This window comes from Ovis aries, chromosome 12 (assembly GCF_016772045.2).
Source record: "Ovis aries strain OAR_USU_Benz2616 breed Rambouillet chromosome 12, ARS-UI_Ramb_v3.0, whole genome shotgun sequence".
Classification (NCBI taxonomy): Eukaryota; Metazoa; Chordata; class Mammalia; order Artiodactyla; family Bovidae; genus Ovis; species Ovis aries.
In genome coordinates, this window is record NC_056065.1 from 30,703,909 (window position 1) to 30,716,176 (window position 12,268).

Below are 12,268 nucleotides of genomic sequence, written 5' to 3' on the forward strand. Positions count from 1 at the left end.
ACTGCTTTTTCCTTTGCAGAAACTTTATAACAACAAACCAGATCCCTCTGTAGCCACTGGTTCATCTCAAGTCTGTAGTGGCCTTTTCTGTCTTCTTCTTGATGGGTTTTGTTCTGTTTTGTCCTGAGTGTCAATGTCCAGCCCTAACTGTTCCCTGAACCCCAATTGCTCATTCTTAGTCTTGGCTTGATGTCTAATAGGTCACTTCAAGTTTAGCATCGCTAAAACAAAGCCACTGGACTTCCTCCCAACTCCAGTAACCAACCCTGGCTCCTTTCACAGTCTTCTTCACAGATAGGGCAATGGCAATCTTGTTCAGGCCCCATACTCAAACATTATCCTTGGCTCTTTTCATCTCCATAAGCAATCCATTGGCAGTACCACCTGCTTCTCCCAGTTTCTACAGCTACCAACCTCCATGCCACCATCATCTCTTGCCTGGGCTACTGGCTTGGTCTCCTAACTATTTCCCCTACTTCCAGTTGTGAGTTTCTATAGCCATTCACTACAGACCAGCCAGGGTGATTCTTTCAAAACAGAAATCAGATCCAATCAATCCTTGGTCAGAATAAACACAGTGGCTTTCTGTCTCATTTACAGTAAAATCCAGGCATGGCTATAAGTCCCTATATGATCTAGCTACCTCTCTGATCTCATATCTCACCTCTCTTCTTACCTACTCTGCTTTGGCCATATCAGCCTTCTTGCTGTTTTTTTTTTTGTACCTGAGATAGGAGCATTCCCACCTCAGGGCCTTTGCGCTTGCTGTGACATGAACCATCATCACCCAGATACACACATGTTCATTTGCAGAGTTCAGATTTCTGGAAGGAACTTAATTGTTCCTAAGAACTTAATTGTCCTAAAGAACCTTCCTGAACACCTTTTTCTGCCCTTTTACTTTATTTCTTTCTTAGCATTTATCCACATGTGTCATTTTTCTATCAAATATTTATCTCTTCCCTGCTAGTACTTAAGCTCTATTAAGGCAGGAATTCTTTTTCTTTCTTGTTCTATCCCTAATACCTACCTGAGGCAGGATTTATGGCCAGGCTCTAGATTTTCTAAGTCCATTGCTCTTTCCGTGGTTCTACATGCCCTTCCGTAGGTTTTCAGTTCCCCAAGTGCAGTGATTATATCTTTTATTTCTTTTGCCCCATCGCCTCATAGGATATAGGACCATGCTGTACACTCAGTGTGGGGTTCCATGTGCCAAGTCAGTGCTGTACATAGCCTGATTGAATTACTTCTTGTGCTCATATGGTTGGTCATCAGCTTGGATCGCAGACTTACTCAGGATGTACTTCACCCTTTGTAGGAATAAAAGACAAGTTGCTGTTACTCCCCAGATACACAGTGACATTCAGAAACTGTAGGCAGTTTGTTTGCGTGAAAAATCTAGCATGGTGAGACTCTGGTTCTCAGTAAATAGATTATTTGCATTCTGAATTTTGAATACTTGATGGAAAGGATTAGATTGTGGTGGTTTAAGCCTGAGGATTTTGTTGTGGTGGTGGTGGTGGTGGTGGTAAGTTCTTTTTTTAATGTATACAAATTATATATATATTTTTATATATAAAATATACATATGTCTGTCTGTGTGTATATTTAAAGAACAGGATCACACACTGCATAGTTGTTCAGTCACTAAATTGTGTCCAGCTCCTTGTGACCCCATGGGCTGCAGCACACCAGGCTTCCCTGTCTTTCACTATCTCCCAGAGTTTCCTCAAACTTATGTCCAATGAATTGGTGACGCCATCCAACCATCTCATCCTCTGTCACCCATTCTCCTCCTGCCTTCATTCTTTCCCAGCATCAGGGTCTTTTTCAGTGAGTCAGCTCTTCAAATCAGGTGGCCAAAGTATTGGAGCTTCAGCATCAGTCCTTCCAATGACTATTCAGGTTGATTTCCTTTAGGATTGACTGGCTTGATCTCCTTGCAGTCCAAGGGCCTCTCAAGAGTCTTCTCCAGCACCACGATTCAAAAGCATCAATTCTTCAGCACTCAGCCTTCTTTATACACTACATACTATTTAGATTTTCATGCATCATATCATGACCTTTTTATTGTGTCACCATGATACTGACAGAAAAATATTGTTTTTAAAGATTATCCATATGTCATCAGTTCTCAAACTTAAGGAAAATATGTCCCAGACCTGTTCTTTTACAAATGGAAGAGTATCCATGTTTGGCTTGAGTCTTTCCAAAGCAGCTACTAAAAGGCTCTTGCATTTTATTTCGACAATTCGTGTTCTTTTGCCTATGAGGTTTCTTAGGTGACAGGTAATCCTGACTGTTCCCCTCTTGTTTTTACAGGTGATCTGCAACTCTTTCACCATCTGTAATGCGGAGATGCAGGAAGTTGGTGTTGGCCTGTATCCTAGGTAGGGTGGATGCTATTTCATTTACTGGAAGAAGCCTCTTTAATTCCCACCCAGCTCTCCAACCTTTTAAAAGTAGTTAGAAAGGCTATTACATGCAGCTGGTTTGAGAGCTAAGCTTGAAACTTAATGATAAATTACAAGAAAAATGAAAAATGTGAAGTTTAAAGAAAACAGTGTTATAACCCCACATTATATTCTATGCTATTAATGGAGAGGCAGACCTCAGACCTAAATTCTTGTTGGGAATTGTGTTGAGGGCTACCCTGTGGTCCAGTGGTTAAGGCTGTGTGCTTCCAGCAGAGAGGGTGTGGGTTTGATCACTGGTCAGGGAACTAGGATCCCACATGCTATAGGGCATGACCAAAAAGAAAAAAAAAAACCACCCCAACATTAAGAAAAAGTTAGGGGTTGCGAGTGCTAGTAAACCACCCTGCCCTGATCTTATTCCTAGCCTTCTGGGCTGATCAGATGATTATTATACCAGACATGCTGTAATGCACCAGTTGGGTCCATTTTGTCTTTTGGCTCAGCCTCCTCTGAACCCCAGTGCTCCACGAGGTGGAACCCTCGTAGGCTCTGGTCTCCCAAAGAGCTCTCTCCAGCTCTCACCCAGGTGATCTGTATTGCTCAGCTGCTAGATTCTCCTTTGACGAGCACTCTGAGTTTCATTTTGTTTTCAGACTATTAGTGTCCAGATACAAAGAGGGTCTTTTCTTATAATTAACTGTGAATCTGAGAAGTCAGCTTCTTATTTCTCATGTGTTATAAACCACAGGTCTGTGGTGTGGAGCAATAAATGACTCTCGTAAGATTATTGTGGTGATGAAATTTGATCAACATGATCGTGTGCTAAGAAGGTGCTTTCTACATAGTGAATACCCACTTAGAGTTATTTCTAATTATTATCAAATGTGGTGGCAGCTTAAATACATTCCCTTCCCCAAAAGTAAAAGGTATTCCTCCAAGGTAATGAAATGGCTTGGCCACGGCCTGGAATGCATGAGGGTTTTGGTAGTGAGATAATCTCAACATTCTGTTGAAGAGGAAGTACTTCTAATTATTCTGCGACATGGTTGCATGTGTTCTAGTGAAGTTGACAGTTCCACCGAAGGAGTTCAACAAATGTGATCCTGAGTGGGAAGTTCAGGGGTATTTTGGCTACTTCCTACTTACCTCAGAAGTAAATAAGGTATCCCTTTTCCTCAGAAATTTTTCCTTTGCAAGGCAGTTTGTTTTCCCCCATCTTCATGTTGGGTCGCCTTAGTAGCTGGTACCTAGTGAGCCACCTCCCCATCCCCTAAAGTTTATTGACAAACTTCCCTAATGAGCTTTCACCCAGGGAGCCTTTCACTTCATGGGAAGCAGGTTAGTGCCCCCAGAGGACTCAATCCCTGGTACACTGTCAACCCTACCCGTCCCTCCACCCCTAAATTAAAGTGTCTTTTTCCATTATAGTTGTTAAATATAGATGTTTGATTCTGTCTACTGAGCCACAGTATTCTCCTTTTTTTTTTCTCTTCTCCAGTATGTCTTTGCTCAATCACAGCTGTGACCCCAACTGTTCGATTGTGTTCAACGGGCCCCACCTCTTGCTGCGTGCAGTCCGAGACGTTGAGGCGGGAGAGGAGGTAAGGAACCCATGTTTCCCACTGGCTGGCCTCTTTTTCCTTTAAAACCAGTTGTGCCTGAAGGGCAGCTTTTCATTGTCTTTCTGCTGAAGAAAATATATATATATACATATATACACACACATACCTCTACCCACATATATGTGTTAATATACGATATTTTGTTTTCTCTTTCTGACTTACTTCAGTCTGTATGACATTCTCTTGGTCCATCCATGTCTCTCTAAATGACCCCATTTCATTCCTTTACGTGGCTGAATAATATTCATTGTATGTAAATATCAAATCCCTTTTATCCATTCATCCATTGATGCACTACGGTGACCTGAATGAGAAGACAGTCCAAAACAAATCAGCTGTACATACGTATACCTACAACTGATTCATTTTGCTGTACAGAAGAATTTAACACAACATTGTAAGCAACTATGTGCCGTGCTGTGCTTAGTTGCTCAGTCATGTCTGACTCTTTGCAACCCCATGGCCTGTAGCCCACCAGGCTCCTCTGTCTGGAGGGATTCTCCAGGCAAGAATACTGGAGTAGGTTGCCATGCCCTCCTCCAGAGGATCCTTCCAACTCAGGGATTGAACCTAGGTCTCCCATATTGCAGGCAGATTCTTTACTATTTGAACCACCGGGGAAGCCACTATACTCCAATAAAAAATTAACTAAAAAAGAATACCTCTGCCCAGAGACTAATTTAACCATCATTACTTCCAGATATAGGTGGGCTAACTTTTTTTTTTTAATCATCATTTTCCTGGATGATGAAAAGTTCCTACCATATGTGTGTGGGAGAGACGTGTATGTGTGTGTGATAGTGTGTGTGTTTTGTGCATATGACAGTCCATCGGCCTCTTGCATCTCTGCAAGTGGTCATCCTTTTGTAGTCAGAGAGGTCAGCCCAAGCTTGTGAGAGATCTCAAGGGTTTACTTACTCCCAAGGCCGTTAATTACATTTCAAGGATGATTCATTTTTACCTTTGTGTTAAGAAAGCAAACAGGTTTATATTCTTTCAGGTTGCCATTGGGCCTTTACAAACCTATCAGCGTCAGCTTCTCAGAGTAACTGTCCAATCAAAGATGTGAAGGGAATAGAGGACAGGAAGTATGACCTCCAGCACTGAACTGGCCTTGACCTTTCCAGTTCTGCAGGCTGCCCAGCCAGCCTCTTTTGATGAGGACCCTTCTCAGAAGTCCAAAGACTCATAAGACAGCTGTGGATGGGCTACTCCAGCACTGTTGAACCCAAGCCTGACAGAGTTTGCACAGTGCCTACTCTGAATTCTGGGTTATAGATATTTATGCTTTTTAGAACCCAGTTTCCCTCTACCTTCCAATTTGCTAAAGTGGATATTTACTGCAAGGAAAACAGACTATCATAAGCTTTTATTGCATTTATGCAGCATTCAGCCAATAAAACCTAAACTCAGAGGTACCATATTTTATGTAGACAGGGATTTGGCTTTGATAAGACTGCCTCCAAACTGAGTTGCGACTGAATAAGCTGTCTCTTATCAGCCACTTAATTGAATTTCCAGTGTTTAGGATTGGTGTAGTAGGTACATGGGGATATCTGTCAACAATATGTGGAATTTAGATTTTTTTTCCTTAGACCATATGTGACTTCAAGCCAGGGAAGAAGGGGACTGCTGTCCATTTTCAACAACATTAGTTTGGGAGCTGAGCAATGGCTGCCTTTTGATAATGTTGTTGTTGTTTTATTAAATTTAAAAAAAATAGGTAACTTGACAAGCAAACAGGAGAACTATGAGAAACAACTGGACTTCTCAGAAACAACAAATTTCTTCATATCTTGTTTTCTAGGCTTGGCTGCCAATTATTCTCCTTGGTTAGTTTTCATTTAGTTGAAAAACACCGTCTTTTAGTGCTTATTTCATTTCCTTTACTTTCCATCTCTGAAGCAACAAGCAAATCCTTCTTCTTGCCTCACACAAAGTAGTTTTCTGCTCGGCATCTGCCCTGTAGACTCAGATATCTCCCCCTACAGTCCCTATCAAAACGGCTTCTCAACAGAGAGAATTGTCCCCATAAGTACTTTTTATACCAGTTTGTTCAGAAAATAAATGTTTTCCTACCATTATACAGTTTCTCTGTTCACTGGCTCTGTCTTCCCAGCATTTCTACCTTCTTAATGTTATTTACCCCTCAAATATCATCTCTTCTATAAAACGTTTCCTGATTTCTCAAATTATAAGATTCTTTTCTCTGAGACCTCTCTTAGAGTGGTTATTAATATTTCTTTGGCATTTATCCTGGCTCTTTTAGTGACTTCATTCGGCAACGAGCTTCATGAGCACGGGCAGTTGTGTCTTGCTGTGTCTCCTTAGGTCTTCTCAGGTGGCTCAGTGGTAAAGAATTCCCCTACCAATGCAGGGTTTGAGACATGGGTTTAATCTGTGGGTTGGGAAGATCCGCTAGAGTAGAAAATGGCAACCTACTCTGGTATTCTTGTCTGGAGAATCCCATGGACAGAGTACCCGGTAGGCTACAGTCCATAGTGTCAAAGAGTCGGACATGACTGAGTGACTGAGCAGGCATGCTCACACACATGCATGTGACTCCTTTAGTATCCACTGGATCATAGAAAAAGCAAGAGAGTCCCAGAGAAACATCTGCTTCTGCTTTATTGACCACACCAAAGCGTTTGTGTGGATCACAACAAACTGTGGAAAATTCTTCAAGAGATGGGAATACCAGACCACCTGATCTGCCTCCTGAGAAATCTGTATGCAGGTCAAGAAGCAACAGTTAGAACCGGACATGGAACAATGGACTGGTTCCAAATTGGGAAAGGAGTATGTCAAGGCTGTATATTGTCACCCTACTTATTTAATTTATATGCAGAATATATCATGGAAAATGCTGGATTGGATGAAGCACAAGCTGGAATCAAGACTGCCAGGAGAAATATCAATAACCCCAGATATGCAGATGATACCACCCTTATGACAGAAAGTGAAGAGGAACTGAGGAGCCCCTTGATGAAAGTGAAAGAGGCAAGTGAAAAAGTTGGCTTAAAATTCAACATTCAAAAAACGAAGATCATGGCATCTGGTCCCATCACTTTGTGGCAATTAGATGGGGAAACAATGGAAACAGTGACAGCCTTTTTCCTTGGTTCCAAAATCACTGCAGATGGTGACTGCAGCCATGAAAGTAAAAGACACTTGCTCTGTGGAAGAAGAGCTGTGACCAACCTAGACAACATATTCAAAAGCAGAGACATTACTTTGCCAACAAAGGTCCGTCTAGTCAAAGCTATGGTTTTTCCAGTAGTCATGTATGGATGTGAGAGCTGGACCATAAAGAAAGCTGAATGCTGAAGAATTGATGCCTTTGAACTTTGGTGCTGGAGAAGACTCTGGAGAGTCCCTTAGACTGCAAGGAGATCAAACCAGTCAATCCTAAAGGAAACTGACCCTGACTTGGAAGGACTGATGCTGAAGCTGAAGCTCCAATGCTTTGGCCACCTGATGGGAAGAACTGACTCATTGGAAAAGACTCTGATACTGGGAAAGATTGAAGGCAGGAGGAGAAGGGGACGACAGAGGATGAGATGGCCGGATGGCATCACCGACTTGATGAACATGGGTTTGAACAAGCTCCAGGAGTTGATGATGGACAGGAAAGCCTGGTGTGCTACAGTCCATGAGGTCGCAAAGAGTCAGACACAACTGAGTGACTGAACTGACTGAACTGAGAATTAGCAGAATTTGAAAACTGGCTACAAGGTTGTGGCAAAGACCAGAGACATGATTAGCATTTAAGTTTGATTTTAAAGAGAGGAAGGATTTTTCTTTTTCTTTTAAAAAGATTTTATTTATTTATTTTTATTGAAGTATAATTGCTTTACAGACAAGGAAATGGCAACCCACTCCAGTATTCTTGCCTGTGAAATCCCACGGACAGAGGAGCCTGGTGGGCTACAGTCCATGGGGTCAGAAAGAGTCGAACATGACTGAACACACACACACACACACACACACACAATTGCTTTACAGTTTTGTGTTAGTTTCTGCTATACAACAAGGTGAATTAGCCATATGTGTGTGTGTGTGTGTGTGTGTGTGTATCTACACCCTTGCTCTTAACCGCCCCCATCCCCCCTCTAGGTCATCGCAGAGCACCGAGCTGAGCTTCCTGTGTTATATAGCAGCTTCCCACGAGCTGTTTTATACATGGTGGTGTGTATATGTCAATCCTACTCCAAGAGAGGAAGGATTTTTCAAAGTCTATTTTCAATTCAGAGCCAGTATTAGAAAAATTTATAATTGTGACAGTATAATTTGAGAAATGAAAACAGAGTCTAATTTTAATTTGATCTTATTATCCACTCAGAAATACATAATGAGAAGATGGGCTTCATGTAAAAGGGATTCATTTTGCCTTGAAATTTTCAAGTAAGCAACAAATTAAATATCCAGCAAATATCTTTCAGGATATTACTCTAATGTTGGGAATGATATACTGCATTTTCCATAAGAGCTGCACTAAAATGGCAAAGCTGCGGTCAGTAGCATTAATATTTTAATGTGATCCTGTTCTTTGCCATTAAAACATCCACTGCTCAATGGCAAAGTTTCAGATATATTTTCCCACTAAATGAGCCCTATACTGAGTGAGCAGAATCTCCATTAAAACTGGTGAGTCAGTGAGTCTTTGATAAAGGTTTTTAGCTCTGGTTGATAGAATGATTTAGCTGTCATCACTAGTTAGTATTTTGGATTTTTTTTCCAAAAAATTATGGATAAAAATGTTTTCACTGTTGAGACCTTCAGTTTTGATAGTGTATTTTGCAAACTTCACTGGTGTGAAAGAGGCCCAAGGAGAAGTGTGGGGCATTCTTCATTGGAGGAGTCCTGTTTGAGCCATGCCTGAAGGAGGAGAGAGTTCTGAACAGACTGAGAATGGGTGAAAGGGCATTCATTGGCCGGTGAAGGTCAACACCATACACATTGCATGGTGTACACTGTTTCAACATAGTTATGTTGGATATACATAATTATGGAAGATGGTAGTGGGCAGGGTAAAGAATCCGCCTGCAATGCAGAAGACCCAGGTTCTAAACCTGGGTTGGGAAGATCCCCTGGAGAAGGAAATGGCAACCCACTCCAGTATTCTTGCCTAGGAAATCCCATGGACAGAGGAGCCTGGGGGGCCTACAGTCCATGGGATTGCAGGAGTCAGACGTGACTGAGCAACTAAACTGCCAAAGGGTATGGGGCGGATTTTGAGGTTATAAAGGCAGACAGAAAATCAGCTTGGGAAGCCTTGTGTACCCTCATCCTCTATTCAAGGAGGAACCATCAGAACTTTGTGTAGTAGACAAATGACGTGATCAAATGTGAACTTTAGGAAGATCTCCCTTAAAGCAATTTAGAAGATGTACTATAGGCTAAAGCCAGCAGGGAGGCCAGCTGGAAGATCATTACACAGTCTAGGTAATGGTTCCAGGCAGTTACAGGATACTGAGGGAGGCCGTAGGAGTCTCTCTATTGGGGTTAAGTGAAATAACTGGCCTCCTGCTGCCCATTCTCTGGCTGGCATGATCACTCATGAGTTTTGGCCCTTGTAATAAACTCAGGTTTGTCAAACATATTTCTCTGGTGAGACAGGCCCTAGTTTTGTTGGTTTCACCCTGGGCACGTTGGAATCACCCAATAACTGCTACTGGTTAATCCTGATATTTGGGGCTGATGACTAAGAGCCATTGGGCTGGATGGAGAACTAGAGTTGTAGGGACTTTTCCGATAACCTGCCTGCCAGTGCACAGGACATGGGTTCAGTCCCTCATCTGGAAAGATCCTACATGCCACAGGCAACTAAGCCCATGTGCCGCAACCACTGAGGCTACTCACTCTGGTGCCAGCACGACACAGCTAGAGGGTCCGTGTGCTGCAATGGAAGACCCCGCATGATGCATTTCTACTCCCCAGCCTCTTCCCCACCCAGCACCCCAGCAGAGGCATGAGCCGTGCTACTGTAAAAAGAGTGTCAGCCTGAATCAATAGACGTGGGTGCAATTCCCAAATGGATCTAGGCTGGTTTTCACTGGTGAGTGCCCAGCACATCGTAGATATTCAGTAACATCAGTGTGCATTCCTTAAGGACAGGCACTCTTGTTTTCTGCTTGTGGAGCAGCATGTTATAGCCGCCTCACATGGGAAGGGTTTATAGAGGGCCAGCCAGCTGAGGCTGTGACTTCTGTCACCCTGGTGATGGCCAGGGTGAACTTGACGTTCTTCCCCACTGACCGCTTTAACAAGGCCTCCCGAAGCCATGTTTTCTGTCGGGGTATGGCCTCCCCTGCCCTACCATGCTGTCAGACAGGAAAGATCAGGCTTTGTAGACAGGAGATGCTTTCTTTTAAGTCTCAGAAAGCCACATGGCATGTTCCACTCTAGGGAGTGTTTGTCATCTCCCTCAGTGGATAATCCTGCCTCCTCCTTCTTTGCTATCCACTTCTTCCCCCACCACACAGGTGCTGCTGCTGCTAAGTCGCTTCAGTCGTGTCCGACTTTGTGTGACCCCATAGATGGCAGCCCATCAGGCTCCCCTCTCCCTCGGATTCTCCAGGCAAGAACCCTGGAGTGGGTTGCCATTTCCTTCTCCAATGCGTGAAAGTGAAAAGTGAAAGGGCAACCCCCCTTAATTACTTCTACACATAAAAGCAAATAAAGAAATAATTTATGCAGTGTGTCACTAGCTGATCTGGTACAGAAAAAGGAAAACTAGAAGAGGATGAGGACACTAAGAGTCCTTGGGTGAGGGGGGAGTCAAGCTGTTATTTTAAATAAGGTTGTAAGGGGACTTCTTTCATGGTCCAGTGGCTGAGACTCTGAGCTCCCAGTGGAAGCGGGCCCTGGGTCAGGGGACTCTATCCCACATGCCACAACTAAAGATCCTGCGTGCTGCAGCTGAAGACCTGGAGCAGCCAGATAAATGGGGTAGTAAGGTTAGACTTCAGTGAGAAAGTCGGTTTTAATGGAAACTCGAAGGAGCTGAGGGAGGTCACCATAGTAGATCTGGGGGAAGGGCAGAGGAAGCTCCCATGTGCAGGCCTTGAAGCAGGTGTGTGTGTGAAACCCTGGTGGGGCTGCGCTGCCTGAAACAGCCAGGAGGGGAGAGGAGATGGGAACAGACCTTTATGAAGCCACTGCTGCCCTCACTACCTGGGATGAAGGACCAGTTTCTTTATTATTTTTTTCCTTAATCCATGGTCAGCTGATAGTTTTATAAGATTTAATGAAAACGAATTACTAGAAAAGTGAACTTAAAATAAGAGCCTAATATTTTATTATTAGAGCCACATAAAATTTCTCTTACCAGACTGATGTAAAAATTTCTAAATGTTTCCTTTGCATTTCTGTACTCACTTCAACATAGACCTGTAATCCACGCTGTAGAACCACACTTTGAGTCGTGTTATGAGAATCCCTTGTAAGGACTTGGCTTTTGCTCCAAGCTAAAGGAGGACCCGTTGGAACATTTAGAAGAGAGGAAAGATCTGATCCAACTGACCTTTTAAGTGAATCACTCTGGTTTAGAGGATGGAGTGCAGGCAGCTCAGGGGAGAAGCAGGGATGCCTGGTGAGACTTGCATATTACAGGCAAGAGATGATGATGGCTCAGACAAGGATGGAATAAGAGGAAAAGGTAGAACATGAGTGGTTCTGGATGTATTTCTATGGATGAGCCCACAGACTTTCCTAGTGGATTCAGTGGGAAAAGTGAAAGCAAGGGAAATCAGCGGTGACCTCAAGGTCTCCACTTGGATAACACAAAAGATGAATTAATGTCAACTGAGACTAGGAATGTTCCAGCTGTGAGGGAAAGGTTGTGGAAATCTGGAGTTCCATTTTGTATGTTTTGAATTATACTTTCAGTAGATAGGAGATCTAAGAAATGTTTAAACATCTTGATGTTACATAAAGACCTGCATCTTGAAATGAAAACCTAGGGCTAGAGAGAAACCTGGAAAGTCCCTCAAGTGTGCCCTCTCACCTGTGGTCTTTCACTATTCAGTGCAAGGCATGTTGTTGTTCAGTTGCTAAGTCGTGTCCAACTCTTTGCAACCCCATGCACAATGGCACGCCAGGCTTCCCTGTCCTTCGCTGTCTCCTGGAGTTTGCTCAAATTCATGTCCATTGAGTCGGTGATGCTATCTAACCATTTCCTCCTCTGCTGCCCTCTTCTCCTTTTGCCTTCCGTCTTCCCCAGCATCA

General features: G+C 43.1%; 1 protein-coding gene across 5 annotated transcripts in view; it reads left to right on the forward strand.

Moving 5' to 3' along the window:
• Nucleotides 1-12,268, forward strand: part of SMYD3 (SET and MYND domain containing 3) — a 770,036-nt gene that overhangs the window by 599,796 nt on the left and 157,972 nt on the right. For all 5 annotated transcript variants that reach the window (XM_027976324.3, XM_060396390.1, XM_042257173.2 and 2 more), the window contains 2 exons: nt 2,323-2,390; nt 3,916-4,018. In XM_027976324.3, the coding sequence (XP_027832125.2) occupies nt 2,323-2,390; nt 3,916-4,018 (171 nt within the window). The remainder of the gene's footprint in view (nt 1-2,322; nt 2,391-3,915; nt 4,019-12,268) is intronic.